The sequence below is a fragment of the Calypte anna genome, chromosome 14 (assembly GCF_003957555.1).
Source record: "Calypte anna isolate BGI_N300 chromosome 14, bCalAnn1_v1.p, whole genome shotgun sequence".
In the NCBI taxonomy this organism is placed as follows: Eukaryota; Metazoa; Chordata; class Aves; order Apodiformes; family Trochilidae; genus Calypte; species Calypte anna.
This window is the reverse complement of record NC_044260.1, coordinates 2,438,668-2,465,039: the sequence shown is the minus strand read 5'-3', so window position 1 is coordinate 2,465,039 and position 26,372 is coordinate 2,438,668. Positions and strand designations below refer to the sequence as shown.

Below are 26,372 nucleotides of genomic sequence, written 5' to 3'. Positions count from 1 at the left end.
GGGGGCGAATGTCACTGGCCGTTGCAGCTACAAAGGTGGAAAATTAGGCGGTAATGAGGGCTTTATTTAAAGAAACTGAGACCCTGGTTCTCATTACCGGCCAGCCCAGGCTGCGAGGGGCAGAGTGGCGGGACAGGACGGGTGATGGGCACCGGGGTCCTCGTGGTGAGGGTCTAGCTGGACCTGGCTGCAGCCTCTCCTTCCCCGCCCCCCTCCAGCGCCGGCTCCTCTTTCCCGGGTCCTCCTCGAGGAAGAAGATGCTCCGAGCCCCCTTGCTCTCTCCTTTCTCCCCCCTCGGGCTGCTGAGACCCGCCGGCTCATTACATGCCACAGCTGCGCGGCGGCAGCTCCCACCGGGCGTCCGCCGGCCCCCGGCACCTTCCCCCGCGCTGGGGAGGGGGATCCCGGTGCCCCGCCCCCTCCTCCCCCCGCGCTGCCGGTTCGATCCCACCCCCCGGAACTCCCCCCCCCCCTCCCGCCGCTCCCGGTGCGGTCCCCCTCCCTCCCCCCCCTCGGCCGCCGCGCCCCGCCCCGGGCACCCGCCGCCGCCGCCGCCCCCGCCTCCGGAGCGGGCTGGGCGGGGGGGCCGCGCCGTGCCGAGCCGAGCCCAGCCGAGCTGCCCGCCCCTCGCCGCGGAGGATGCTCGGGCCGTGAGCCCGCAGCCGGTCGCCCCGGCACCGCGGAGCCATGGGCAAGGACCAGGAGCTGGTGCAGGCGGTGAAGGCGGAGGACATCGCGGCCGTGCAGAAGCTGCTGCAGAGGCCCAAGCCCGGCAAAGCCAGTGAGTGCGGCGGGGCCGGGCAGGCGGGGGGGGGGGCGGAAGAACGGACGGGAGAGGGGACAGGACACCGGCATCGCCGAGGCGGCTTGGGGTCCGTATTCCGCCCGCTGCTCCCTGGATGCCGCCCTGCCTGGCCCCGGAGCATCCCCGGCCCTTCCCCGGTGCGGCAGGGGCCGTAGACGTGCTGGAGACCCCCCGGGAGGGGAGGCCGAGCCCTATGAGGGGTGGGGTTAGGGGGACCGGCGGCGGCGGAGCATCCCCGGGAGGTGCGCGGGTGCCCGGGGCTGCACCGGATCGCCCCGGTGCAACCCCTGGGGCACAGGCCGGGCTGTCCTTGCCCTGCTACCGGGGGGAGCTCCCGAACCCGCACCGGGGGGCTTGTCCGGGGCAAGGGGCTGCGGGCAGGTCGAGCTGGGGACGTCTGTGTGTGCCTGGAGGGTCCGTGCACGAACCTTGCGTGTGAGCACGGGAGGTGCCGGTGCCCGCACACATCTGCATGTGTCTGTGCGCGCGTGTACGTGCGTGTGTGCCTGTGTTTGGGTGCGTGTCTGTGTTTGCGTGGCGGGGTGTCCCCTGGCATATGTGTGTTTGGCTGGGGCTGTGCTGGTGTTTCTCCATTCCGGGGGTGGTTGGATGCCGCCGCTCCCTGGGTTTCTCCCCGGGCACATCTCGGGGTTCACTCGGTACCGGGGGTGCGCCCGCCCGCCTGCGTGTGTGCGGGTGTGAGGCTGCGGGGGTGTCTGTGCGTGTGTCGGTGTGTGAGGAGCTGCCTCTCGCTCCGATTTAGCTGCTATGCTGAGGCGTTCCGCCCGGGACTGAATTATTCATGGTGCTGATGCAGCCGCAGGTTTCAGGCCTGGTGTGTGTGGGGTCGACCTGTGGGGCCAGGGACCATCCCTGGGCATGGGAAGGGACCACAGGGAGCACTCGTGTGGCATCGGGTCACCAAGCATACAGCCTGCATGCCATGACACTTCTCCCCCGGGCCCAGCTATGACCACCCCCATGTTCCTAGAGCCGTGCAGGACTGGTGCCATGTCCCCCATCTCTGCTCATGCAGGACTGCTCCTGGCTGACCAGGGCCAGTGTGGTGTCCTCTGTGCCAAGCAGGGCTGGCATGACACCCCCTCTATCCCCACCATGCTGCAGGGCTGGCATGGCATCCACCGTATCTCTGGTGCCACACAGGGCCAGCACAGTGTCCCCCATGTCCTGGTGCCAGGCGGGGCCAACATCGTGTCCTGGGTGCTGTGCAGGGCTGCAGTGGTGTCTCCCATGTCTTGGTGCTGTGCAGGGCCATCATGGTGTCCCCCGGTGCCATGGTTGCTGTTGCTGCCAGGGGCCTGTGTGGGGAGTGAAGGGGCTCCAGCTCAGAGCCCCCTTCATCCCGACCTGCTCCAGGTGCTGCCACCTCCATGGTTTGTTGAAGCTGGGACTGGGATAACACCTGGCCTGTGCCCAGCGCTGTCCCCCTCACACCCCTCTCCTGTCCCTAGGCACACAGCTGGTGTTGCTGTGGCAACGGCCAGCGGTGCTGGAGTGCCACCACCTCCTCCTGCATCCCGCTCCTTCCCAGCCCTGCTCTGCTGCATCTCCTGCTGCAGAGCTCGGGTTGCGGGGTGGGATGGCTGGGGGGCTGTCCCTGCTCCCGGGGACAAGGGACACACAGTGAGGCTGAGCCCGGCCAGCCTGCTGTTGGGGAGATCACTGATGCAGGCCTGGATGTTTTGTTTGCTCCCTGTCCCCTGCTCTGCTGGACCCATCGGTGCCGGGCTGCTCCGGTGCCATTTCCCCACAGGACACAACTGTCCCGCCTGGCAGTGGGTGCCATGCTCCTGGCCTGGGGTGCATGAGCACCTCTGTCTGCAGCAGTGGAGCCGGAGGAGTGGCACGGGGTGGGAGAGCGTGGAGCAGGGGCTGTGCCATGGTGTCCCCATGTCCCCCCGTCCCCTCAGTGTGTGGGGCCCACGCGTGCCTCCAGTGCTCCCTGTACTGCGCGGCACCAGGAAGATTTGTAACTTAGCTCTGTTATCTGGATAATATCCTATTCACGGGGGGTTTAAGAAATGAGATTTTAAAAAAATCCCTGCGTGAATTAACACGGGTTGCTATGGCAACGTGGGGCCCGATTTAGCCTGTGGAGCCTGAGTTTGTGGGGCCCGGGCCGGCCGCAGCGCGCTTGCTTCCCGGGCATCCATAATTGATGAGGTTGTCTGAAAGTTACGCAAATCAGATGCAGAGATTTGGCAGCAAACTCTTTCCCTCCCTGTCCCCTCCTCCCGGGTGCTACCTCGAAGAATTGTAGTGACTTGGCGTTTTCCCCTCACCTCCCTGGCTTGGGCACCGTGGGACAGGACAGGTTCCTGGGGCATCCCTGGTGAGGTCGGTGTCCCCTGCGCCATCTCCATACTGGGCACTCGGAGCTTTGGGCAGTGGGAGATGGGGCTGTGCCGTGCTGTGCTGCACGGGGAAGCTGTGGTTTCTTGGCTGTGGTGTGTTGGAAGGAGTTGGCTCCTTCTCTTTGAGGTTGGTGCTGCTGGCAGCTCGTCTGCTTTGGAAACAGCTTCTGCATGGCACCCGCAGGAGGTGCCCCTCTGCCCCGGCTTCTCCTCCCAGCGGGCTGAGGGACTTTGCAAAGTGCTTCCATGTGTGGAGGCTCCATGTGGCAAAGGAGACGTTCTGGCATGTGGCCCTTCAGTGTCCCATGGGGCTGTGCTGCCTTTCTTCCCTTTGCCCGGCCCTCAGTGGTGCCATCCTGGTCCCCTGGCCTGCTATCAGGGCTCATGTCCTCAACGCCACTGGAGATCTGGGTACCTTCCTCTGGGATGCCTGGAAAAGACTGGGACAGGAGGCAGGCACTTCCTCAGAGGGGTGTGCAGGGAGCATGGGCAGCAGGGCAGTGACCCTAAAGCTCAGCAAGCACCCCCTGGGCTCCTTAGCCTCTGGGGTGCTGCAGGACCCGTGCTGGGACGTGAGCAGAGCTGTAGCAGCCAGGGGGGATGGCTGCCTCACCCCTGCTCTGGGATGTGGAAGTAGTGGGATCCAGGAGCCAGATCCCTTGGGGACATGGGGACCCTGGGCAGGGCCTTGCTGGCTGCCTCCTGCTCTCCAGTGCATCCTCCTGCATGGTGGACAGTTCATTCTGGGTTGGGTTTTTTGCCTGCATTTGATTGCATTAATAATATCCTCTGATAACAGTATTTAATAAAACCAGGCTAATATGGCGCAGTTAGGAAATGTCTTTGACATTTTACAATTCAATTTCCATGCAGTAAAAGGCAGGGCAGCTGCAAATCCAATTGTGGTGCAGTGCCCAGGGCGTGTGTGGCTGGCAGACACTGGAGCTGCCCGGTTTCCCCTGGCCCTCCGGTAACACAGGAAACTTCCCCAGGCAGCAGCCACCTCTCATGGCTCCGGCTGCTGCTGCTCCCTGGCCACAGGCACTGGAGCAGCCCCCTCCTCACTGCAGGGGAAGCAGGGGCAGGAGGTTTGGAGGATGCTCGCTGGAGCTGCCCCAGTGCCACCAGTCTCTGGAGCCGCCAATAAAGGATATCTGGAGGCTGGAGGGGCCAGATTCTGTGGCTGCTGGGCCAAGCTTGGGGGTTGTAAAGTGGTGCTCAGCCCTCTTTGTGCATCCTCTGTCCTGTGGCCAGGCACTGCTCCTATGGACCCCCCAGTCCCCTTGGCACAGATTAAGAGGAGGGGTTGGGGCGCATGGGGTGATACCAGCATGGGGTGATGTTGGCATGAGGTGGTGCTGGTGCAGCCCATCTGTGTCCCTGCAGAGTGTCCAGGATGGTGGTTGGGACCAGCAGCTCCTGCTGCTGCCACAGGGTCCCTTTCAAACTTCTTTGGGTTTCTAACCCGCGTGTGAAACCTTGCTCCCAGCAGGACTTGGCAGGCAGGCACAGGCTGGCATGTGCCAAGCTTCCTTCCAGAGGGGGGGAATATTACTCAGCCCGGGGTGACATCCCATTATTTTACATTTTCTTGCCTCTCTCTCCTGCTGGGCTGGAGCTGCGGGTGTGAATTCTCCTCTGTCCCCTCCGCTAACCCAGCTCAGGGACTGCCCACCCAGGGATGCTGCTGAGGACCTGGGGCTGTTGGCCACCAGCAGCGTGGAGCAGCAGGGCTGTGGGCTGGTGGCTCCATTCCCAGCTCAGGGCTCCCTCACTGGCCTGGAATTTCTCCCCAGTTTCCCTGTTTTGATGCCAGTTAGCCCTTTGCCAGCAGTGGGTGTCCCCTCGTGCCCAGGACTTCAGCATTTTCTTGCAGGAGGTGACAGTGCCATGGGCCCAGAACTGGGTACCTCTGGCTGCTCTGAAGAGCTGGGGCTGAACATGGCCATGTGCTGCCTGCACTAGCCAGTGGCTAGCAGGGCTTTTCACTGGTGTTCAGACACCATCCGGACAGCACTGGAGAATTCACTTGTTGGCATTTGATGGCTGATGGGGTTATAGCCAGGCTGGGCTCCCATAGGTGAGGAAAAGTGGTTGGGAAGTAAATCCACTCAGGAGCACCCAGGTTTGTGCCTGCCAGTGCCAACACTGCTGCTCCAGCACCACTTTGTGCCCTGGCAGCAGTGCCATGAGGACAGGCCATGCCAGGCTGGTCACCCAGCTGGTGTGCAGTGCCATGGTGTCCCTCTACCCTGCGTTTTCTTCCCATTCTGCAGCGGGACACATGGGAATCACCCTCCTGGTTCCCCTCTCCCCAGAGGGACAGGGACCAGCACAGCCTCCCTGCTGTGAGAGTGATCCCACGGGCGGGCTGGCTCTTCCTGCCGGGTGAAGAGGGATCTTTAAGCTGTAATGAAATGTTAATAGTATTTTCCAACTCAATACAGGAGTAGAAAATGAGGTGTTTAACGCCGGGCTCTGCAGCGACAGGAGCAATCAGCCTGAGAAATGGGAAGCTGGGGATGCAGCTCCAGCCTCGGCACTGCCTGACAGCCCCGGGCCCGTGCTGGTGATGGATGGTGCTGGAGCCTGGCACGAGCCATCCGGGCAGGGAAGCACGGTGCTGGGATGGTGTGGGAGAGTGGCTGGAAGGGGAATGCTGAACCTGCCTGGCTCTCCTTGGGTCTCGGTGGCAAGGTCAGCACCTGGGGAGAGCCGAGCGGATGGAGGTGGTTGGGGGGGCTGGGGTCCCTTGGGGCACAGCAGGGTGATGGGACCCCCACTCTGTGATCCCTATCTGCTGGAGATTGAGTGGGGTGGAGCTGGTGGCCAAGCACTTGCCACGGGCACTGCTTCTCCCAGCACCATGCCTGCCAGTGGGCTGTGCATACATGTGTGTGTGGGGGGGGTGCATCTGACCTCTGCATCCATGTGTGTTGTGCAGCCGCGTGCTCGGTGTGCCCCTGTGCATCCCTGTGCTCGGAATGCCCCCGTGCAGCCGTGTTCTTGGTGTGCCTCTCCCCGGCCTGGCGTGGGGCTGGGTGCTGGGGAGGGCTCTCAGCAGTGGCAGCAGCTGCCGGCTGATCCCTTCCAGATGCGGCTGCCGGCAGCCCGGCCCTGTGCCGAGGCCCCTGTAGGTTTCTGGTCCGTGGCTGCCGGAGCTGCTGGAGCAGACAAAAGCAGCCGCCCGGCCGGCTCCTGCATTGCAGCTGGGCTGTTTACGGCTCCTCGCACCGTGCGGCTCCGCAGCGGCTTTTTACCCCCCCGCCTCTGCTCCGGCGCCTTTGGAACTGGAGCTGCCCCTGACTGAGCATCGGCTCTGCTCCTGCCACCTTCTCCCCAGTGCCCACCGTGCTGAGAACACTGGGACAGGTCCTGTGAGCCCTGCCCTTCTCCTGCAGCACTGACCAGGCTGCCGGGGTGGGGGTTGGAAGGGATCTCTGCAGACCCTCAGTCCAATACCCCCCAGTTCCAGCAGGGTCACCAGGAGCTGGTTGCACTGGATATTGTCCAGGGCAACTGCATGGTGTCACCTGGCTGCACATCCATGTGTTGGCCATCCATGCCAGCAGTGGCCGTGGCATCACCAGGATGCTGTTGCTGTGCCCATCCTCCCCTTGGGCACCACTGGGAACGTCACCACAACGAGGAGGGGGGGTGGGGGGGTGGGTGGCCGTGGTGCACCAGCACGTGTGGAAATGCAGGGGAAAGTGACCCAGGTTGTCACATGGACAGCCTGTCCCTTGTCCTGGGCCGTTTCTGCTTGGGCACAGAGGTTGCTGGTGCTGAGTTTGCTGGGCTGCAGATGGATGGGCTGGTGGTGGTCTGGAACAGCCATGTCCTGTCACCCTGACTCCTCTCAGCCAGGGTCATTACTGAAAATTACCTGTTTGCCACTGCCTGCGTGTGGGGAAGTGGACTTACACCCACTCCTGGGAGATGAGGGTGGGTGTACAGCTGGTGATGGGCACAACAGGACTGGTTCCATGTTTGGTACTGTTGCTGTGGGTACCTGGTGTCCCACCTGTGAGTCCAGAGCTGATGTGTTGCTGTGCTGCCTGGACCCAGGTGTGTGGGGTCAAGTCCTTTGCATCCTTTGTGTGACAGAGCAGCACAGCACTGGGTCATTCAGGGGGGCAGCAGGTTTGGAGGCAGGAGCAGTGGGCTGTGCTGCTGAGCTCCAGACTGGGGGTGGGGGTGGCCTGCAGAGTTGGGGGCTGCTCTGGGGGGATCCAGCTGATCCAGTACCAGTGGTGATCAGCTCAGGCAGGCTTCATGGCACCACATAGCAAAGGTCAGGTGAGGATACAGCTGGGTGATGCAGGGAGAGCTGGGGATGCTCGTGGTGAGCCCCACTGCCCTGGTACCTTGGGGTGCTGGGTGCCCTGGCCAGCTCCAGCTGCAGGATTTCAGTGGATCTACCTTGAGTGCACCCCCATTCCCCATTCCTGGCAACCCCTGGGGCCACGTCCTCATCCTCCTTGGGGTTAAAATGTTGCCCTTAAAAAAAAAAAAAAAACAAAAAAAACCAAAAAAAAAACAAAAACAAAAAAAAAACAGTGGAGTCCTGGCTGCCCCTTTGGAAGCTGCATTTAAGTTGTTTCATCCCGGCCCCAGGGGACAGCCCTGTGCTGCTGCAGCACCGTGACTCAGGCTGCCACGGCCTATTGATTCTGAAGTGCAGTTTGCTCCTGCTCTTCTCCCTGGGGAAAGCTCTGTGCACCAGGAATGGGTGGCTGGAGCACCAGCAGGTGTGTGGGGCACAGGGCCTGTGTTCCCCAAAAAGTGCTTGGGGATTTGGGGAATGGCTTGTGGTGGTCACCAGGGCACTCGGCTGAGGGTGTCCAGGTTTGAGGGGTGATGGGTTGTCCAGATGTGATGGGAATGTGTGTCCAGCTGTGGGGAGCAGTTGTCACCCAGCTGTTGTAGGCACTGGAGTGGCTACAGTCCAGCTGTGGTTATTCTGCTGTGATGGACAGTTGTTATCCAGCTGTGGTGGGCACCAGGACACCTAGCTGTGGTAGGCCCAGATGTGGTGGGAATGAGTGTCCAGATGTGGTGGACACTTGGGTATCCAGCTGTGATGATTGTGCAGCTGTGGTGGGCAGTTGTTATCCAGATGTGGTGGTCACTGGGGTATCCAGCTGTGGTGGGCAGTTATTCTGCTGTGATGGACAGTTGTTATCCAGCTGGGACGGGCACCGGGACACCCAGATGTGATGGGAATGAGTGTCCAGCTGTGACGGGCACTTGGGTATCCATCTGTGATGAATGTGCAGCTGTGGTGTGCATTGGGTTGTCTCGCTGTGGTGGGCAGTTGTTATCCAGCTGTGGTGGGTGCTGGGGTTATCCAGCTGTGCCAGGCAGTACTTATCCAGCTGTGGTGGGCACAGGGCTGCAATAGGTCCTGCCACCTCCTTGCCCCAGGCCATCCCGCCCCACGCAGCCCGGCAGCCCTGGAGCTGCCCGGTGCATTATTTATACAGTCAAAATCGATCAGAAGATGATAACAGCTTCATTAGCATCAGAACATCGCGCCGGCCTCCGTGCTTGACACGACCTTGGCTGCAGCAGTACGAGCCTTTCGCTGCCTGGCAGCAGCCAGGACCGGCTCCCCAGGGTCCCCAGGCCCATCCAGGGCTGCTCCAGCCCCCTCCGTGGGGTCCCCACGACGTTGACCCCATCCCCGCTTCGAGGAATGAGCCCACTGCTGCCTCGTGCAGCCAGCGCTTCCAGCGCCGTTGTTTGCGTGGCACTCGTCAGCAGGGATATAATTAAGAGCAGCTATTTTGGATGCTTCCTTTATCCGGCAGCTCACGGCGATGCCGCTGCAGGGTCCTCCTCTCCTCCCCAGAAACAGGCGCTTGGCTTTGCCGTGAATTTCTTACCCTGGGGTGCTCGGTCCCATCCTGCTTGTGGGTTCCCAGGGACCCCATTGTCCTTGGGGGGGGCAGGGGGATAGGGGGGGAGGAGGAGGAGGAGGATGCACGCAGAGAGGTCCCGCTGCAGAGAGGAGGAGAAGCAGGGACGGTGGAGACCACTGCAGTGGGGTGATGGAAGGAATGGGGTGGAGGATTTGGGGTGGGCTGACCCCGGCCCCGTCCATCGCCAAGCTGGAGGGGGGCAGCGACGGCTTTCCCCTCATTAGGTAGACGCTGATTTAGCGGAGTATGGAGCCATCTGCTCCGAGCAGCCGCCCTCTCCCTGCGAGCTGGCGCGGTGCTGCCGGGGGGAGCTGGGCGAGGATGTGCTTCGTCAGCGGGGGCTTGGCCAGGAGCCCCCGGCCCGGCATCGATCGCTGCCGGCGCAGCTCTGGCTCCAGGTGCAGGGGCTGACACCCACGGGTGACGCGTGGTCCTACTGCTGGGCAGGGAGAGGAGACCTCGGGGAGTCCCACTGCGTGGCGACATGGCCTCGGACACGAGTGCAGGGACAGGGCCGGAGCAGCCGGGTACGGGGGGTCTCCCCGGGGGATGCACTGGAGCAGCTGCCGGGCGCGGTGCAGGGGTTCAGGGTGATGCAGAGCGGGACCCCCTTCTCTGCACGTGTCAGCGGCTCGTGTGTCCCCTGCCATTTCGGCTGTCCCCTGCCATCGCGGGTGCCTGCCGGGGCTGCTGCGGGGAGGACGGGGCCGGCGAGGAGCTGGCTGCAGGCGGAGCGCGGGGCTGAATTCAAGCGTGCATGTAGCTGCTGCGATCCTTGTGTTTAAGTAAAGGCATTTCTGGAAGAAGCGGCTGGGCCGAGCTCCCCGCGGCGGCGTTTAACTGGCGGCAGACGCTGTTCATGGTCGGTGTCTGTGGCAGGCTGCTCCGGCTCCCCGTGCTGTGCTCTCTGGAGCCCGCAGCCCAGCCCGTCCCCCTTTTTCTGGTGGTTCTGCCTGACCCCCTCCACGCCGACCCCTCTGGATGCTCATGGGGTGCAAGCTGCTCTCAGAGCTGTGTGGCTGGGATGAGAGGATGCTCCCATGCAGAGCAGCCCCTGGAGAGCTAAGTGGGGGCATCGGGGTGTCCTGAGGGAACGGGTTGTCCGAGCCACTGGTGTGAATGCCACTGTCCCTCTGTGCTGCTGCATCTGCCCAATGTTCCCGGCATGGCAGGGCAGGATGGAGTTGCCCCTGGTCTGATTTTTAAGGTGATTCTGCACCTTAAAACCCTCTTCCCAGCAGCTCTCACAGTCACACTGGGCCCTGAGCTCACCGCAGCCCGGCACGGCCACCGGCTGCTGCTAGTGCTTAAGGAAAGTCAAACCACTGCCCGGCTGGAAGTCACTGACTAAGCACTTGGCTCCGGCGTTGATGGAAGTGCTAAAGAGATTCTGGCAGCCGCAGCCTCTCCTGCAGGTGCAGGGAGGAGAGATTCACCCCTTTGAGTGTGTTCGGGTGATGCCAGAACAGCCCCAGGGATCGGCGTCGCTGGGTGCAGCGATGACACCGATCCCTGGGCATCGCCTCCATCCCAAACCCTTGTCGGGAGCAACCCGTGGGAAAGGCCAAGCACGGCAGACCTGCTGACATCCGTCTGTCCGTCCCCAAGGACCGATTAGCCAGAGCGGGGCCCCGTTTTGGGGCCGGAGATTGGAGCCAGTGCCGGGCACGGTGCCGCTCCTGCGCCCCTCGGCATCTTTTGTCCCCCGGCAGTTTGCATCCCCGGGGGGGACGGCTCGGCCCCCTTCCCCTGGGAGCTGCAGCGGAAGCAGTGCTGGGCTCCTCTCCACCGGTGCTGAATGGCACCTTTGTTGGGGAGTCTGGCGACAGCTTGGGGCTGGCGGGGACCCTTTCGGCTCCTTCCACTGCCATCGGTCCCGGTGACGGGGGGTTTTACCCATCAGCAGTGCCCGACTCTTCCCGGGGATGCTGCAGCGGGATTAGGATGGAGGGGGCTGTTCCCCGGGGTCTGGACACCCTGGTGGGGATTTGTTGCCCATTAACACTGTTAATGTGTTAAACCAACAGTGCTGGTTGCCAGGGAAGGGGGGCTGCCAGGGCACCCCTCACACGGGGTTGTGGTTGGTGGCATTTTGTTGGCTGGAAGGAAGCTGAGTGAGGCGGGCTTTGGAGACCCCACAGTCCCCTGCACCTCCCTGCACCTTGGGGACCCTCTGGCATTACCCTGTCCCTCCTCATGCCCAGGGGGACGCTGAGGTACCTTGTCCCTCCCTGTGCCTCAGGGACGCCGTGGTGCCTCGTGTCACCCCACAGCCTAGGGACCTTCTCGCAGTGCCTCTTCCATTCTTTGCATCTTGGGGACCCCACGCTGCCTCCCACCTCTCTGTGCCCAAGGGATCCCATTGTGTCCCTGTCTCCGTGTGTGTGCCACCCTCCTCTTCCTTCTACTCCAGCTCTGTGCGGGGTGCCATGAGGAGCAAAGCTTGAGTGGCATTTTTCTGTTAAATCTTATGTAAATCTGGCTTCCTCCTTCTTTGCGGCACTAATTGGATTGCCCCGAGGCAGGGTGTTTCCCCAAGTAGGAAGGGGGGAGGGGGGAGAAAGGAGAGAGGCAGCGCTGGGTGGGGGGCCCAGGGGTGCATGCTGACCTCCCCACTCTGCCGACAAGCCTGGCCCTGGGGGAACCCCCACGGCCTGAGTGGATGCAAACCCCGGCGCCAGGAGGGGCCCTGGGGCTCTGTCACTATCAGGGACCTCCCTGAGCTGCGGGGAGCCCAAACCTCAGTGGGGAAGGATACCTGGTGGGTCCCTGCCACACTGACAGGCTGCACCCTTCTGTCCCCCCCAGAGCTCCTCGGGTCCACCAAGAGAGTCAACGTCAACTTCCAAGACACCGACGGGTGAGTGAGATCCCTGCGGGAGCCCCACACGGGTGGTGGGCAGGGTGGGCAGGGGTACACATGCCATGGGGTGCCGTGAGGGGTGTGGGGGAACGATGCCTTCAAGGCTGGGCAACAGCTGCCCCCTCTGCCCCCTGGACACAGCGCTGGGCGATGCCACTTGTTCCCTGGGGATGGCTCTGCTGTGGCCATGGAAACTGCACGTGAGTGGAAGGGTCGGATGGGGTCAGGAAAAGGAGGGTGTCCCCGGGGACACGCAGCAGCCTGGGTCCCTCCTCATCCTCTCTGCCGAGGGCTGCAGTACCAGGGGGTAGCAGTGAGCATCCCCAGTACCCACTGGTGTGTGCCCTGGTGTGCATGCACAGGTGCGTACGGGTGTGCAGGTGAGCGTGTCAGTGAACGAGCACACGTGCAGGGTGACAGTGGGGCCCTGCTTGCACAGCTCCTGCCCGGGCCCTTCCTGCGGCTGCCAGCCATCTGGACGGGCACAGGGTCATCCCCAGGGTCATCCCCAGAGCAGAGGAGGCACTTCCATCCTCCAGTGCCGTTCCTGGGAGGGATCATCCCTCAGGAGCACGCAGGGCAGGCCCCGTCTATGCTCTGCTCGGCTGCCGGCATGCTGTGCCAGCTCAGCCCGTGCCAGTGCCGTGCCTCAGTTTACCCATGACTCCTGGGCTGGTGAGAAGCGTGGGTGAGCACCGTGCCGGTGTCCCCGTGCTTGCCTGGGGGACCGTGTTCCTCATAGCACGAGGTCTTTGTGGCCGTCTGGACCGTGCTGGGGGAAGCCCCCGAGGCAGCCCCGGGGAGGGCTGTGATTTGCACCATCTTGAGCGGATTTGAGCAAGGCGCTGGAGCGGAAAACGCTGACATTTCCCAGGCAGACGTTGGGGGATCGGCCTCCTGCACGAGCTGTCTGCTCGCATCCCTGCTCCCCGCCGGCGCATGGCAGGCGGCAGCTCCGTGGGGAACCCTGTGGCCTGGGGGTTGTCCCCAGTGGGGACGTGTCCCCCCTCAGTGGGCAGTTCCGGGGTTGGGAGACTGACTGAATCTCTGTCCCTTTGCCTGCCTCTCGGGCACAGGGCAGCTGTAGGGGTCCACAGTCCATTCTCGGGCTCTGGTGACACCGGGGTGGCCCGGGGATGGGAGGGGGACACCGTGCATGGGCAGGGCCTGGAGCAGTGGGCTGGCAGGCACAGCCATGCTGAGGATGCTGCTGGGAGCAGCAAGTAGGTCAGCTCCTGGCCTGCTTCCCAGCAACAAGCATCCCGGTTTGGCTGTTCCCGGGAAAGCAGTGACACGTGGCACGGTGGGGCTGGGGGCTTTCCCCACCCCACGCCTGGTCCCTTGGCTGCCCTCTCCCCGGGCACCATGGAGGGGGGGTTCCCCAGGGACGTGTGGGGCTGTTGCAGACAGAACAGGCTCCCTACAATGGGTGCAGGCGTGAGGCCATGCTGATGGGCAGGGTCTGGCATGGAGGGGAGGGGGACACAAAGACCCCTGACGTGGCAGCCGTGTCCCCAGGTTCTCAGCTCTGCACCATGCGGCTCTCAACGGCAACACGGAGCTCATCTCACTGCTGCTGGAAGCACAGGCTGCTGTGGACATCAAGGACAACAAAGGCGAGTTTTGGGGTCCTGGCTGCAGCCCCTCGCCGCTCTGCAGGCTCTGGCCAGGTGTGCTGGGGGCTGACAGACAGTGTGCTGGGGGGCTGATGGCATTCCTGTCCCTCCTGCCCCCCAGGCATGAGGCCCCTGCACTACGCCGCTTGGCAGGGCAAGAAGGAGCCCATGAAGATGGTGCTGAAGGCGGGTTCCTCTGTGAATATCCCCTCGGATGAGGGTCAGATCCCCCTGCACCTGGCAGCACAGCATGGCCACTACGATGTGGTATGGTGGAGCTGGTGGTGGGGGGGTGAGGGGGCTGTGCTGCCCTCCCTGCTCCTGCTCCTGCCCTTGCTGAGGTGGGCTCTTGCTCCCTGGCAGTCCGAGATGCTCCTGCAGCACCAGTCCAACCCCTGCATCATGGACAACTCGGGGAAGACACCACTGGACCTGGCGTGCGAGTTTGGCCGGGTAGGGGTAAGTTCTTCCAGTGCCAGGACCCCCGAGAGGGAGACTGGGAGGGGATGGGGAGCGGGGGGTGTCCCTGAGGTATTGGAGCAGCCCAGGGTGGGATGGGGCAGCCCCAGGGAGGAATGGCGGTGGGGACCCTGAGCAGGGGAGGGAGGTGGGGTCCGGGGGGTGGCTGAGCCTCCCTTGCAGCGCTGCTCCGTCTGTGTTTGCTGAGCCAGGTGGTGCAACTGCTCCTGAACAGCAACATGTGTGCGGCGCTGCTGGAGCCCAAACCGGGGGACACCACCGACCCCAACGGCACCAGCCCCCTGCACCTCGCCGCCAAGAACGGTCACATCGACATCATCCGGTAGGTGCTGCGGGCAGGGAGGGCACCCCTCGGGTCCTCCCCTCTCCCCCTGACCCCCCCGTCTGCCCCCAGGCTCCTGCTGCAGGCTGGCATCGACATCAACAGGCAAACCAAGGCGGGCACGGCGCTGCACGAAGCGGCTCTCTGCGGCAAGACTGACGTGGTGCGGCTGCTGCTGGATGTAAGGAACCCCCCCCCAACACCTCCCCACACCCCCTGCCCAGGGAGGGGCTGCAGGAAGGGAGAAACCACACAGCTGGGGGGCGGTGGGGTCAGGGTTCTGGGGATACACACAGCAAGGCAGTGAGCTGTGCCCTCCAGCTGCTGGTCTGAGGGTGACCCAGGGGGTTCTGGGGGTAACCCAGGGGGTTCTGGGGGTGGGGGCAGCCTCCTCCCAAGCCCTTTCCCTGCTCTTTCAGAGTGGGATCAACGCTCACGTCAGGAACACCTACAACCAGACGGCTCTGGACATCGTCAACCAGTTCACCACCAGCCAGGCCAGCAAGGAGATCAAACAGATGCTGCGGGGTAGGAGGGGTCAGGGGGAGTGTCCAGGGTGTCTGCGGTGGCAACTGAGGGGTTCCAGGCTGGGGGTGACAGTGACAATCCTGCTCTGTCCCCACAGATGCCTCCGCCGCTCTGCAGGTCCGGGCCATCAAGGACTATTGCAACAACTATGACCTGACCAGCCTCAACGTGAAAGCTGGGGACATCATCACTGTGAGTCTGGCTGGGGGGCAGCTGTGGGGACCCCGCTGGTGTCACCATAGTGTCACCGTGCCCTGACCTGTCCCCTGCCCACAGGTGCTGGAGCAGCACGCAGACGGGCGCTGGAAGGGCTGCATCCACGACAACCGCACCGGCAACGACCGCGTTGGTTACTTCCCCTCCAGCCTTGTCGAGGCCATAAGCAAACGAACAGGCAAATAATCAACCCTCCCCCCTGTTTCCCACCCCCGTGGGGCTGCTCCCAAAATCACAGCCCCACAGAGCCCTGTTTCGGTCTGGCAGTGCCTGGGGGTGCAGCTGGTGAAGCCAGGGTGATGCACCCATTGTGCATGGGTTGTTGTCCCCAGTGCGTGCATGGGGACAATGCTTTCAGGTGTGTGGGGATGGTGTCCCCATCGTGCATGTGGGGCTGGTGACCTGTGGAGTGAGAGGGGATGGTGTCCCCATCATGCATGTGGGGTTGGTGACCCGCGGAGTGTGTGGGGATGGTGTCCCCATTGTGCATGTGGGGTTTGGTGACCCATGGAGTGAGGGGGGATGGTGTCCCCATCGTGCATGTGGAGCTGGTGTCCCTGTCATGTGCATGGGGCTGGTGCCTTGGAGTGTCTGGGGCTGGTGTCCCCATCAAGTCTATGGGGTTGGTGTCCCCATTGTGCATGTGAAGTTGGTGCCCTGTGACAGGCACGAGGACCGTGTCCCTGTGATGTGTGTGGGGCTGGTGAGCACATTGAGTGTTGTGGGGTCGGTGTCCCCATTGTGCCTGTGGGGTTGGTGCCCAATTGGTGGCCGTGGGGGTCTGTGCCAGGTGCTCCCATGACAGCCCTGGGGCCAGGCTGGCATTGGGCTGGGGGAGGCACCTCTGGGGACAGGAGATGGATGCATGGGATGAGCTGGGGGACCTGGTGCTGCCCCATGGGGATCCCCACCCTGGCCAGGGGCTGTCTCAGGGATCAGACCCTGCTCCCCTGCCCTGCAGCTGCCTGTCCCTGTCCCCATCCATGTCGGCTCCCGGTGGGGTGCGTGGTCCCCTGGGATGGTTCATGGCTGTACCCACAGCTGTGCCCACTGCCAGGGGCTGGTGTCTCTGTGGGCATCATCGAGTGGTACCACACCAACCAGCTCACCCCTCGGTGATTTCGGGTCAGGCACGGGCAGGGAATGGTGCATTTGAGCCAGGACTCAGGGGAGCAGTGGCACAAGTGCCATGGAGGCTGTGGTGCTGCCATGTGCCAAAGCTGCCTTGCGGGTGGGGGTCCTGTGCTGGTACCGTTGGTGGAATGCTGCAGACCCCAAAGTGGCATTGCTGGGGTTGGGGTCTCGTTGCTGTCCCCCCAGTGCAGTCCTGGGCTGCATGCAGTGGGGTCAGCGGGGGGAACCGGCACTGGCTGGTGCTGCAGCCCCCAGCCCAGCTCTGCTGGCAGCCCCCTCCTCCTGGGACATCTTTGTAGGGGCAAAACCCCTGCTGTGGGCAGGGGCTGTATGGTGTCTGTGGGAGCTGTAGTGGGGCTGTGGCATATGACCCCAGACCATACCCTGTGTTGAGCTCCCAGTACTGCTCCCTGCCTCAGCTCTGCACTGGTTGGGGCTTGGTTCTGGCTTCTCCACCTTTCTTTTGGTTGCTTTTTTTGTTAGCTGGCTTTTTTCTTTCTTTCTTTCTTTCTTTCTTTTTTTTTTTTCCCTTTTCCTTTTTTTTTTGTGATTTTTGTTTATGTTTTTGGTTTGTGGTTTGGTTTTTTGGTTTTTGGTTTTTGTTGGGTTTTTTTGTGTGGCGCTGAGCGTGTCTCTATTATTTTGATTCTTTTCATTTTGTCTCTTGTTATGTTTTATTATCAGGTTCATGGGAGACTGTAACAATCCCCCAACAGTACCAAAAGATCCCGCTCCCAGCTTACGGGGCTGCTGTGCTAAACGGTGACGCCTCGTCCCATCCGTTCCATTCCCTGCCTCCACCTCCACCTCCACCACCACATTCCCATCAGACTCTTTTCAGTTCCTTTGGCTATCACAGGCTCTCCCCTAGCAGTGCCGACGAGCAGCCTTACGGACAAGGTAGTTCACCGCTCACTTCCCACTCTCACTGCATTTCTTTCTTTGCCTTTTGAAAGCCTGCACTCAGTTTTTTTCTTTTTTTCTTGCCTCTCAGCCTCTCTCTCCCTTGCCCTGCCCTGTTTGCAGGCGGGGGGCGTGCAGGTGTGTGTGCACACACACGTGTGTGTGTGTTTGTGTGTGTGCACGCGTGTGTGCCATCAGCCCGCTCCCCTGCACACTCCCCCCAGTGCTGCTGGCACATCCCACCACTGCCGTCCCATTGTCCCCAGCTGCTCACAGTCCCCACCCTCCTATCCACCCCACCCAGCTGCCTGGGGACCCCAAAAACCGCTCTCCGTGCCAGCGGGCAGGGCTGGGCAGCACGGTGCCGCTGGGAGCCGTGGGAAGTGGGTTTGGGTGGGGGTCCCTCTGCATCCACCCCCCCGCGGGGTCTCTGTGCCCCACTAGCCGGATCGGGCTGCTCCCAGTGTGGGATGGGGCTGTGGCACTGGGACTATGTCCCTGGGGATGCTTTCAGAGTTGGCTGCCCCATGGGGACTGTCCCCATGGCATGGGCAGGGGATGGGTGCCACAGGAGTACCCAGGGGGAAGATATTTTGGCTGGGGTTTGCCAGGGCACAGCTTGTGCTGTGCCTTGAGGGGTGTGGGTCTCTGCACATGTCCCAGCAGGGTGACACAGCAGTGGTGTTGGGACAGCACCGGGACAGCCACCGTCTGCCGGCAATGGGGATGAGGCAGTGATCCTTTTCCCTGCTGGGTCACCTGGAGACCTGTGCCTGCCCAGGAAGTGCCAGCTCCACTTGGTGTCACCTCGACACCTGTGGCTCAGGGATGACCCAGCCCGGTCATGCCGTGGGTTTTTGTTTCCCCTCGTGCTCTGTTGGTGAATTTATCTCTTGGACCATCCTGCTGTGGTCTGTCTGGTTACGAGATGAGTGGTTTGATGAGGGAAAGTGGCCTGGGCATCCATGGGTGGCTGTGCCCTTTGGTTGGTGGCTGTGCCCCAAAGCTGGTGGTAGGGACAGGCTCCTTAGTGGCCAGCAGTGGGGGCTATGGCAGCACTGGACACTCGTGGAGCTGTTGTCCATCTCATTTGATGTTGTTTTAAATCCTGAGCATCTCCAGCCAGCCCTGGTGCGAGCAGTTGTGAGCTGGTGGAGGAGCTGTGCTTTGGGGTGACCCTTGAGCCACCCACTGTGGTGTCACCCACGTCACTGGCTGCTGTGGGGCACCTGGAGGAATGTGGGGGATTCAGCACCCAATGCCATGGTCCCTGCATCCTCCCCCAGAAAGGTGCAAGCAGTCGCAGGGGCACGGCCAGCCCTGCCTTGGCCAGGGGACAGTGGAGTGGGTCTGGTCCCCACCGCTCAATTTTGCCTGGCTCCTGTTGCTCTCCAGCACCAGATCATGTCCCCATCCTGCTTGACATGGGGACAACATAGTCCCTGTCCCCTGTCCAGCTGAGACAGGGCAGTGGGACATGCCATGGTAGGTCTGTCCCTAGCTGACAGCAGGGAGGGGACGTCCTGCAGGATTGGGTCCTGTGGCTGGTCACTGTCACCCTGTGCCAGCTGCCGGGGGGGGGGGGGGGTGTTTCAAGGCCCCTGAGAGGGCACTGGCATCCCTGGGCACAGCTGAGGACCCCAGCCCCTTGCTGTGGGGATTTCCCTGTGTGTAGCAGCACCGGGCCATGGGTGGCCTCACCTCGTGCCTCGCCGATGCACGCCGGAGGATGGGGCCACATGTGCCTGATGGCCACTGTCTCTGCTCTGCCACCAAGGGTCCCGCGGGGCCGACATGAGCCCATCCCACCTCTCACCATCGCAGGGCGGATCGGCTGCACCGGCTCCCGCCGAGGAGATATGGGTGCTGCGGAAACCTTTTGCAGGTACGGCCGGGACCCGTCCCGTCCCCGGAGGGAGGGGACACCTCACAGGGCGCGGAAACGGCGTCGGGGGGATGTGGCCAAACCACGGTGTCCCCCGGCGCCCGGCCGTGGGGCTCTGTGTCCTAATGCCACCTCCTCTCCCCGCGCAGGTGGTGACCGCAGCAGCCTGGGCAGCACGGGCAGCGTGGCCTCTGCCCGCAGCTCGGGGAGCGGGCAGAGCGCGGGCAGCGGGGCACACGCCCTGCACGCTGGGGCTGAAGGCGTCAAGGTAAGGACACCCCCGAGGTGGCCGTGCTGGCCAGGAACGTGGCTCCAGTCCCGGGGCAGCTGTTTGCTGCCCAGTCCCTGCCGGGCTGATGCTCGTCCGGGCACTGAGATTCTACAGGCACCCAGCGTGCCACCCAACGGTGGCCATCGGTGTGTCTGTCCCCTGTCAGCTGGCTCCTAGCTGCCTGATTGAGGGTGCCACCGCAGCGCACGCCGCGTACTGCACTGGACGACGTGCTGCACAATGCACTGCACGCTACGCTGCACGCTGCATGTTGCGCTGCACGCCGTGCTACACGCTGCACTGCATGCTGCATGAGCCCACCTGCCCTGGCACCCATGGCGCCGGAGCAGCCCCCGGAGTCCCTGCACCCCAGAGCCCATCAGGGTGCTGAGGGCGGCGGGGGCTCTGCCCGGAGGTGCGGTGCGGTGCGGTCTCTGCAGCCCTCGGCAGCCTGTGCCGGGCGTGGGTCAGGCTGGCTTGGGGGGTGCCACCGGCTGCCGCCGCCTGCCAGGCACCATGTGGACTGCCCCGCTGCTCTCCTCGCTGCAGCCCCAGCCGGTTCCGTGTCCCCCCTGCCCACCCTCGCCCGGGCTGGCGGCGGGGTCGCCACGGTGGCACCCACAGCACCCATGGCACGCACCCTCCGCCTCACTCCCGCCCGCTCTCCTCCCTTTCCCGGGGTGTTTTTCAGCTGCTGGCAACCGTCCTTTCCCAGAAGGCTTCTGCGCAAGAGACAGCCGTGGGCGATGGGCCGGCCAAGGCGCAGGACATCCCCGCAGGTGCGTGCCGCCGGCAGCCGGAGGAGCCCTGGCCCCGCCGCCCCGCCAGGCACTGGGATTTTTTTTTTTTATTTTTTTTTCCCCCCTTATTGTTATTATTATCGCCGCGGCACCCGGCGCCAGAAGAAAAAACGTGTGGGTAAAAAATGACTCTCTCGCCTTTCGGCTGCTGCCAGGCCTTCTCCTGCCTCGGTTAGTGGGGGCCCCATGGGGGGGCGGGGGGCGGCGTGGGTAAGCGGGGGGCACCAGCGCTCCTCCCCGGCCCCTTCCCTTCCCTGCCTCCCTCCCTTCCCTCCCCGCCCCCCCCCCGCCAGCCTCCCCCGGGACCCGGCCGGGGTCCCCCTTGCCACCAGCAGCACCTTGCAGGGGGCTGCGGGCTGGGGCTGCCCTGGCAGCGGGGGCACGGCCACGCCGCGGGGGTGAGGAACACGAGTGGAGGATGCAGGAGATGGGTGGGGGGAGTGAACGTGCCGGGGGATGCCCGGGCTGCGGAGATGCACGGGAAGGGAGGATGGAAAGCTGGGAATGGGGGAGAGGCAGACACGGAGCAGAGGGATGCACACACATGGGGGGGGGATGCATACGTTGTCGGGGAGGGGGGGGTCGGTGGTTGCAGATGGTGGAGAGATGCACACACAAGTGGGCTGCAGACAGGAGGGAGGTGCACGCAGCAGAGGGATGCACATGTGAGGAGAATGCCCACGCAAGTGGGATGCAGATGCCAGAAGGATGCACACACAGGGAGGATGCACACACACGGCGAAGAGCGGGGGGGGAGGGGGATGCACGGAGAGGGGGAGGGGGATGCCCACACATGGAGAATGCAGTTTCCAGCCGGGGGAAGGGGCTGCTCTTGCTGGTCCTGATCACAAATATGAGGCATACTTTTATGGGCAGCCCTTGTCACCCCTCCCACACCAGGGTTGGGAAAGGCACCAGCTGGAGGAGGGTGGGTGCAGCAGGGCTGGCTGTGCAGGGGTCCTGGGGGATGAGGTGGCTTGTGCCAGGCTGCCCTCACCAGTCAGGTCCCTCACTGAGGGGCACAGCGGGTGCCTGAACCCTGTCCCAGATTGGTGGCATGGTTGTGGGGATGGAGGGGTATTTGGCAGTGTGACCCCTCTGGCCACTGTCTGGGAGAGGTGGGAGCCGGGGAAAGTCACTTGAGAGAGGAGGGGTCTTGCCAGGAACCTCTGCACAGGGCTGTACTGGGTATTGTGGCACTGCACCATTCCTGCCCATCCCAGGGGAGCAGACCCTGCATCCTGGGCACTGTGGGATGGTCTGCCCTGGGGTGCCTGTCACTATCCCCTGTCTGACCGGGGGTCAATGCCATTCCACCCCACTGGGTCAGGAGCTCAGTTCCCGCCCTGGCCTGGCTGGATGTGGGGGTACTTGGCCCCGGACTTGCTGACTGCTACTTCTCTGGCAGGTTCATCACGGTCACAGAGTGTGGCTGGGTCTCCGTATGGCCCCCAGCCCCCTGCAGAGCCCCAGCTGAAGAAGATGGAGCCACCCTCGGAGGGGAAGGTGAGTGGAGAGTGCTGGAGGGGGTGCCCCAGTGTGGCAGTATGGTGCTGGAGTAGGAGGCACAGCCACACAGTGGGTCCACCCCCCTGCACCCTCAGCTGCAGACACCAGCCCTGTGTCACCACCCTGGCAGGGCTCTGGGTGCCAGCGTGTGGATGGGTGTGGAGGCAGTCCTGAGGGAAACAGGCAGGAGTGGTGGGTCTGCTTCCCCTGGGCTGCCCCAAGCCACACTGTCCCTGCCCCTAGAGCTCAGAGGCAGTGTACCAGTGGCTCTGCAAGTTCCAGCTGCAGCTCTATGCACCCAACTTCATCAACGCCGGCTACGACATCACCACCATCAGCCGGATGACACCAGAGGTGAGGTCATGGGGACACCAGGGCTGGCAGGGACGGGGGGCTTGGATGGTGCAGAGTGGTGCTGACTCCCCTCTCTCTCTCTACCCCAGGACCTCACAGCCATCGGTGTCACCAAGCCGGGTCACAGGAAGAAGATCGCATCTGAGATCAACAACCTCAACATCCCCGAGTGGCTGCCGGAGTACAAACCGGTGAGGGCTGTGCAGGGCTGGGAATGCCACAGCCAAGGTGGCACCAGGGACATGGCCATGCTGGGAGCCCAGCAGCTGGTCCCCTCCACCCATTGGCTGGACACGATGAGGCACTTCCCATGGGAACGGGGAACAGGGACGACAGGGACAGCGTGGACCCTCCTGGCGCTGTCCCCAAGCAAGACAAACTCACCTGGGTGGCATGGGGGGGGTGCCAGGGACAAACTCTGGTGCCAAGCAGTGCTGAGCTGTGCCTTGTGTCCCCTCTGCAGGCCAACCTGGCGCTGTGGCTCTCCATGATTGGTCTATCCCAGTACTACAAGGTGCTGGTGGAGAACGGCTATGAGAACATCGACTTCATCACCGACATCACCTGGGAGGACCTGCAGGAGATTGGCATCACCAAACTGGGTAAGGTCCCACACTGCAGTGCTGGCCACAGCAGCCCCAGCTCTTGGTGGTGGTACTGATGCCTCATGGTGTCCCCAGGCCACCAGAAGAAGCTGATGCTGGCAGTGAAGAAGCTGGCAGAGCTGCAGCGTGCCGAGCTGGGCAAGTACGAGCCGGGGACGCTGAAGAGGAAGGCATCGGCGGCGGCAGGCCCAGAGGTGCTGGCCATCGAGTCCCCCCCGCCAGAGCCCCCCGAGTGCCAGTCGCCCAAGATGACCACCTTCCAGGACAGCGAGCTCAGCAGCGAGCTGCAGGTGGCCATGACAGGTGAAGGCCCCGAGGAGCCCCTCGAGAAGGCCACGAACCCAGCAGCCCCTGGCTACCGCTCGCCCCCGGGGCTGGGCGGCCGCGCCAGGCATATGAGCAGCTCTCAGGAGCTGCTGGGGGATGGTCCCCGGGGACCCCCGGCTGCCGCCATCTCCAAAAGCCAGGAGTACCTGGCAGAGGGGACTGCTGAGGGCCCACCCGCGCCCCCCAAGGAGGGCCGCCCACCCCGGCACGGACACCCCGTCAAGCGTGCCAGCGTGCCACCGGTACCCGGCAAGCCCCGCCAGCCCTTTGCTCCTTCTGCCGGGCACCTGACGCCGCCGCAGACCCCCAGCAAGCCGCGGCCCCCCTCCCCGCAGGGCCCCCCGGCCCCCCACGCCACTGCCAAGGTGAAACCCACCCCGCAACTGCTGCCACCGGGCGACCGCCCCGCGTCGCCCCGCTCCCTGCCCCAGTCGCCTACCCACCGCGGCTTTGCCTACGTCCTGCCACAGCCGGCTGAGGGCGAGGGGGCACCGTCGGGCGTGCCCGTCCTGCCCGTCTCGGTGCCGGTGCTGTGCCTGCCACCAGCGGGCGAGGGTGAGGAGGAGCCAGGGCGGCCGAAGAAGCGGGCGCACAGCCTGAACCGCTATGCAGCCTCCGACAGCGAGCAGGAGCGGGACGAGCTGCTGGTGCCGGACGCCGGGCCCTACGCCACCGTCCAGCGGCGCGTGGGCCGCAGCCACTCGGTGCGGGCGCCCGCCGGCGGAGATAAGAACGTCAACCGCAGCCAGTCCTTCGCTGTCCGCCCCAAGAAGAAGGGGCCCCCGCCGCCACCCCCCAAGCGCTCCAGCTCTGCCATCTCCAGCACTGGCATGGCCGAGGACTTCCCCAAGGAGGGAGAGGGGGAGGCAGCTGCCGGGACCCCCACGGCCGAGGGGGAGAGCCACCGGGAGCAGCGGCGGGCCAGCGACCTGGGCGGCAGCGTGGACACGGGCAGCGCCGGTAGCGTGCGCAGCATCGCGGCCATGCTGGAGATGTCCTCCATCGGCGGCGGGGCCCGGGCACTAGCGCTGCAGAAACCACACGTGGCTGGTGGGCCGGGGCCGGCCAAGGTGCCCGAGGGCTACTACCTGCAGCCGGGACCCTCCCCAGGAAGCCCCGACCGTGCCCGCGTGGCTACCGTCTTGGCCACCGTCAAACACAAAGAGGCCATCGGGCTGGACGGGGAGGTGGTGAACCGTCGCCGGACCATCAGCGGCCCTGTCACCGGGCTGGTGGCAGCTGCCCGCCGCGAGCGTGCCGACAGCCTGCGGTCAGACGCGGGCACCGACGGCTCCAGAGTTGAGCGCGGCGGCTCCCCAGATGGCATCCCCTTCGCCGAGGAGGGCACCCTCACCATCAAGCAGCGGCCGCGGCTCCTGGGGCCTGCTCGGGGGGAGGCGGGCGAGGGGCTGTCCCCAGCCCACCGCCACGGGGACCTGGCCAAAGTGGAGGCCAGCGCCACGCTCAAGCGACGGATCAGGGCCAGGCAGAGCCAGCAGGATGGCGTCCGCTTCGTCCTCACCGAGTCTGACACCGTCAAGCGCCGGCCCAAGGCCAAGGACAAGGAGCCGACGCTGGAGCCGGCCCCGCTCGCCGTCTACCAGAACGGTACCGGCACCGTCAAGCGGCGGCCGGCCTCGGAGCTGAGCGGGACCGAGGGACCCCCCACCCCACCACCCACTGCCCGCCCCGATGGCACTGACTACACCCCAACGCCCACTGAGCCCAAGAAGCCCTACAAGCCACCGGTGTCCCCCAAGCCCGTGCTGACGCAGCCGCCCCAGAAGGTGCCTGGACCACCAGCGCCCATCCCCAAGAAGGTGCCCATCCCCAGCCCTGGCAGTCCAGGTAGGTGCCTCTCCAGCCCCCCGGGGGTGGATGCTGGAGGTTTCGGCCATTCCCAACGCTCTTCTCCCCCTCTCCCTTCTCTCCACAGAGGTGAAGCGGATCCACAGCACGCCGCCCCCCGTGTCCCCCAAGCCCACGCCCCCCCCCACGGCACCCAAGCCCCCCAAGCCTCACGCTGTCATCCAGTCAGCCAGCGCCAGCTCCACGCCAGCCCCATCGCCCGCCCGGCAGCTGGGCCCCGTGGCAGCCAAGCCCTCCAGCACACCGCCCTCGCTCTGCTCCAGCCCTGCCAAGCCCCTCTCGCCCGGCGCTCAGCCCCAGCAGGTCCCGGTGAAGCCCCCACGCTCCGCCATCGCCGGCCCCTCCGTCGACACCGCCGGCCCCGAGCTGGCACAGCAGAAGCTGGAGGAGACGAGTGCATCCCTGGCCGCCGCGCTGCAGGCAGTGGAGGAGAAGATCAAGCAGGAGGACAGCCAGGCGGCAGAGTAAGGAGGAGAGCAGGGGTGGGGGGGCCGGGGGTCCCCAAGGAGGGCAAGGGCAGAGCCGGGAGGGTCAGGAGGTGACGAGCATCATGAGCAGGGGGTCGGGCTGTGCCAGCGTGGTAGGAGCAGGGCTGTCCTGGGGGTGATGTTGAGGGGACATCATGGCTGCTGAGGGGACATCATGGTGTCCTGGCTAGAGCTGGAGGTGGCTGTAGGGGTCACTCTGCTGGAGAAGCACAGGCAGGTGCAGCAGGGGTAGCACTGGAGGGGTGACAGTAGGGGAGATAAGCTGGAGCATGGCAGGTCTGCGATGGCCACTGGGGAGGGGACACACCGCCCAGCACCACAGGGCAGGAGGGACACGTGCAGGCAGAAGGGGCTGTGTGGTGCCACCACCCCATGCGTGGCACTGAGCTGTCCCTACCACTTGCCCAGCTCGGCCGTGGAGTCAAAGAGCACCGTGAGCATCCTGGATGACATCGGCAGCATGTTCGACGACCTGGCGGACCAGCTGGATGCCATGCTGGAGTGAGGGGCGCCAGGGCCCCACGAACCTCAGGGCTAACGTGGGCACAAGGGCACAACGATCCAAGAACCCCCCCCAACCCCACCGCCCATCCCCTTTGTACAGCTGTCCCCTCCTGGACATCCCCTCCCTCGGGGTTTGCACAAAGAAGAAGATACCTCAGGATTGTGCTCACGGACTCGGCTCCGCCAGGACTCCCTTTGCAGAAGCAAAAAAATAACAAACCAACAAACAACAGAAGAAACAAAGCAACATGTCCCAGACCCCCACCAGTCCCCAGGGTACCGGGGGAAGGGGGTGTGTGTGTCAATCTACCTGTCTGGTGGCCACCACCGTCACGCCTGTGCCCTGCCAGCCCCGGCACCGCGGGTCACCGTGACCCGAATGTAGCACAAGCCCTGCCTGGCGTGGTGGCCCCAGCACGGCAGCTCCGTAGGCCACATGTCACCGACAGCGTCTGCTGGTGGTCATGCCAGTGGTAGGTCCGGGTGTGCAAATGCACTTGGGTTTGGTTTTTTTTTTTGTTTGTTTGTTTGTTTGTTTGTTTTTAATGTTCTTTTTTAATTTTCCTGTTTGGGTTTTGTTTTCCGGCATCGTTG

The 26,372-nt window shown here is 63.9% G+C and overlaps 1 protein-coding gene across 1 annotated transcript; it reads left to right on the top strand.

The window, feature by feature from the left end:
- The first annotated feature begins 687 nt into the window (after positions 1–687).
- CASKIN1 (CASK interacting protein 1) lies at positions 688–25,779 on the top strand. Its single transcript, XM_030460006.1, is given in 20 exon segments — positions 688–781; positions 11,913–11,964; positions 13,486–13,583; positions 13,705–13,850; positions 13,947–14,042; positions 14,255–14,385; positions 14,458–14,566; positions 14,805–14,913; positions 15,011–15,105; positions 15,190–15,351; positions 18,991–19,051; positions 19,201–19,319; positions 20,014–20,101; positions 21,531–21,628; positions 21,875–21,985; positions 22,075–22,176; positions 22,449–22,587; positions 22,666–24,765; positions 24,854–25,250; positions 25,683–25,779. Coding segments are annotated over 20 exon segments (4,404 nt in total).
- Positions 25,780–26,372: the final 593 nt, after the last annotated feature.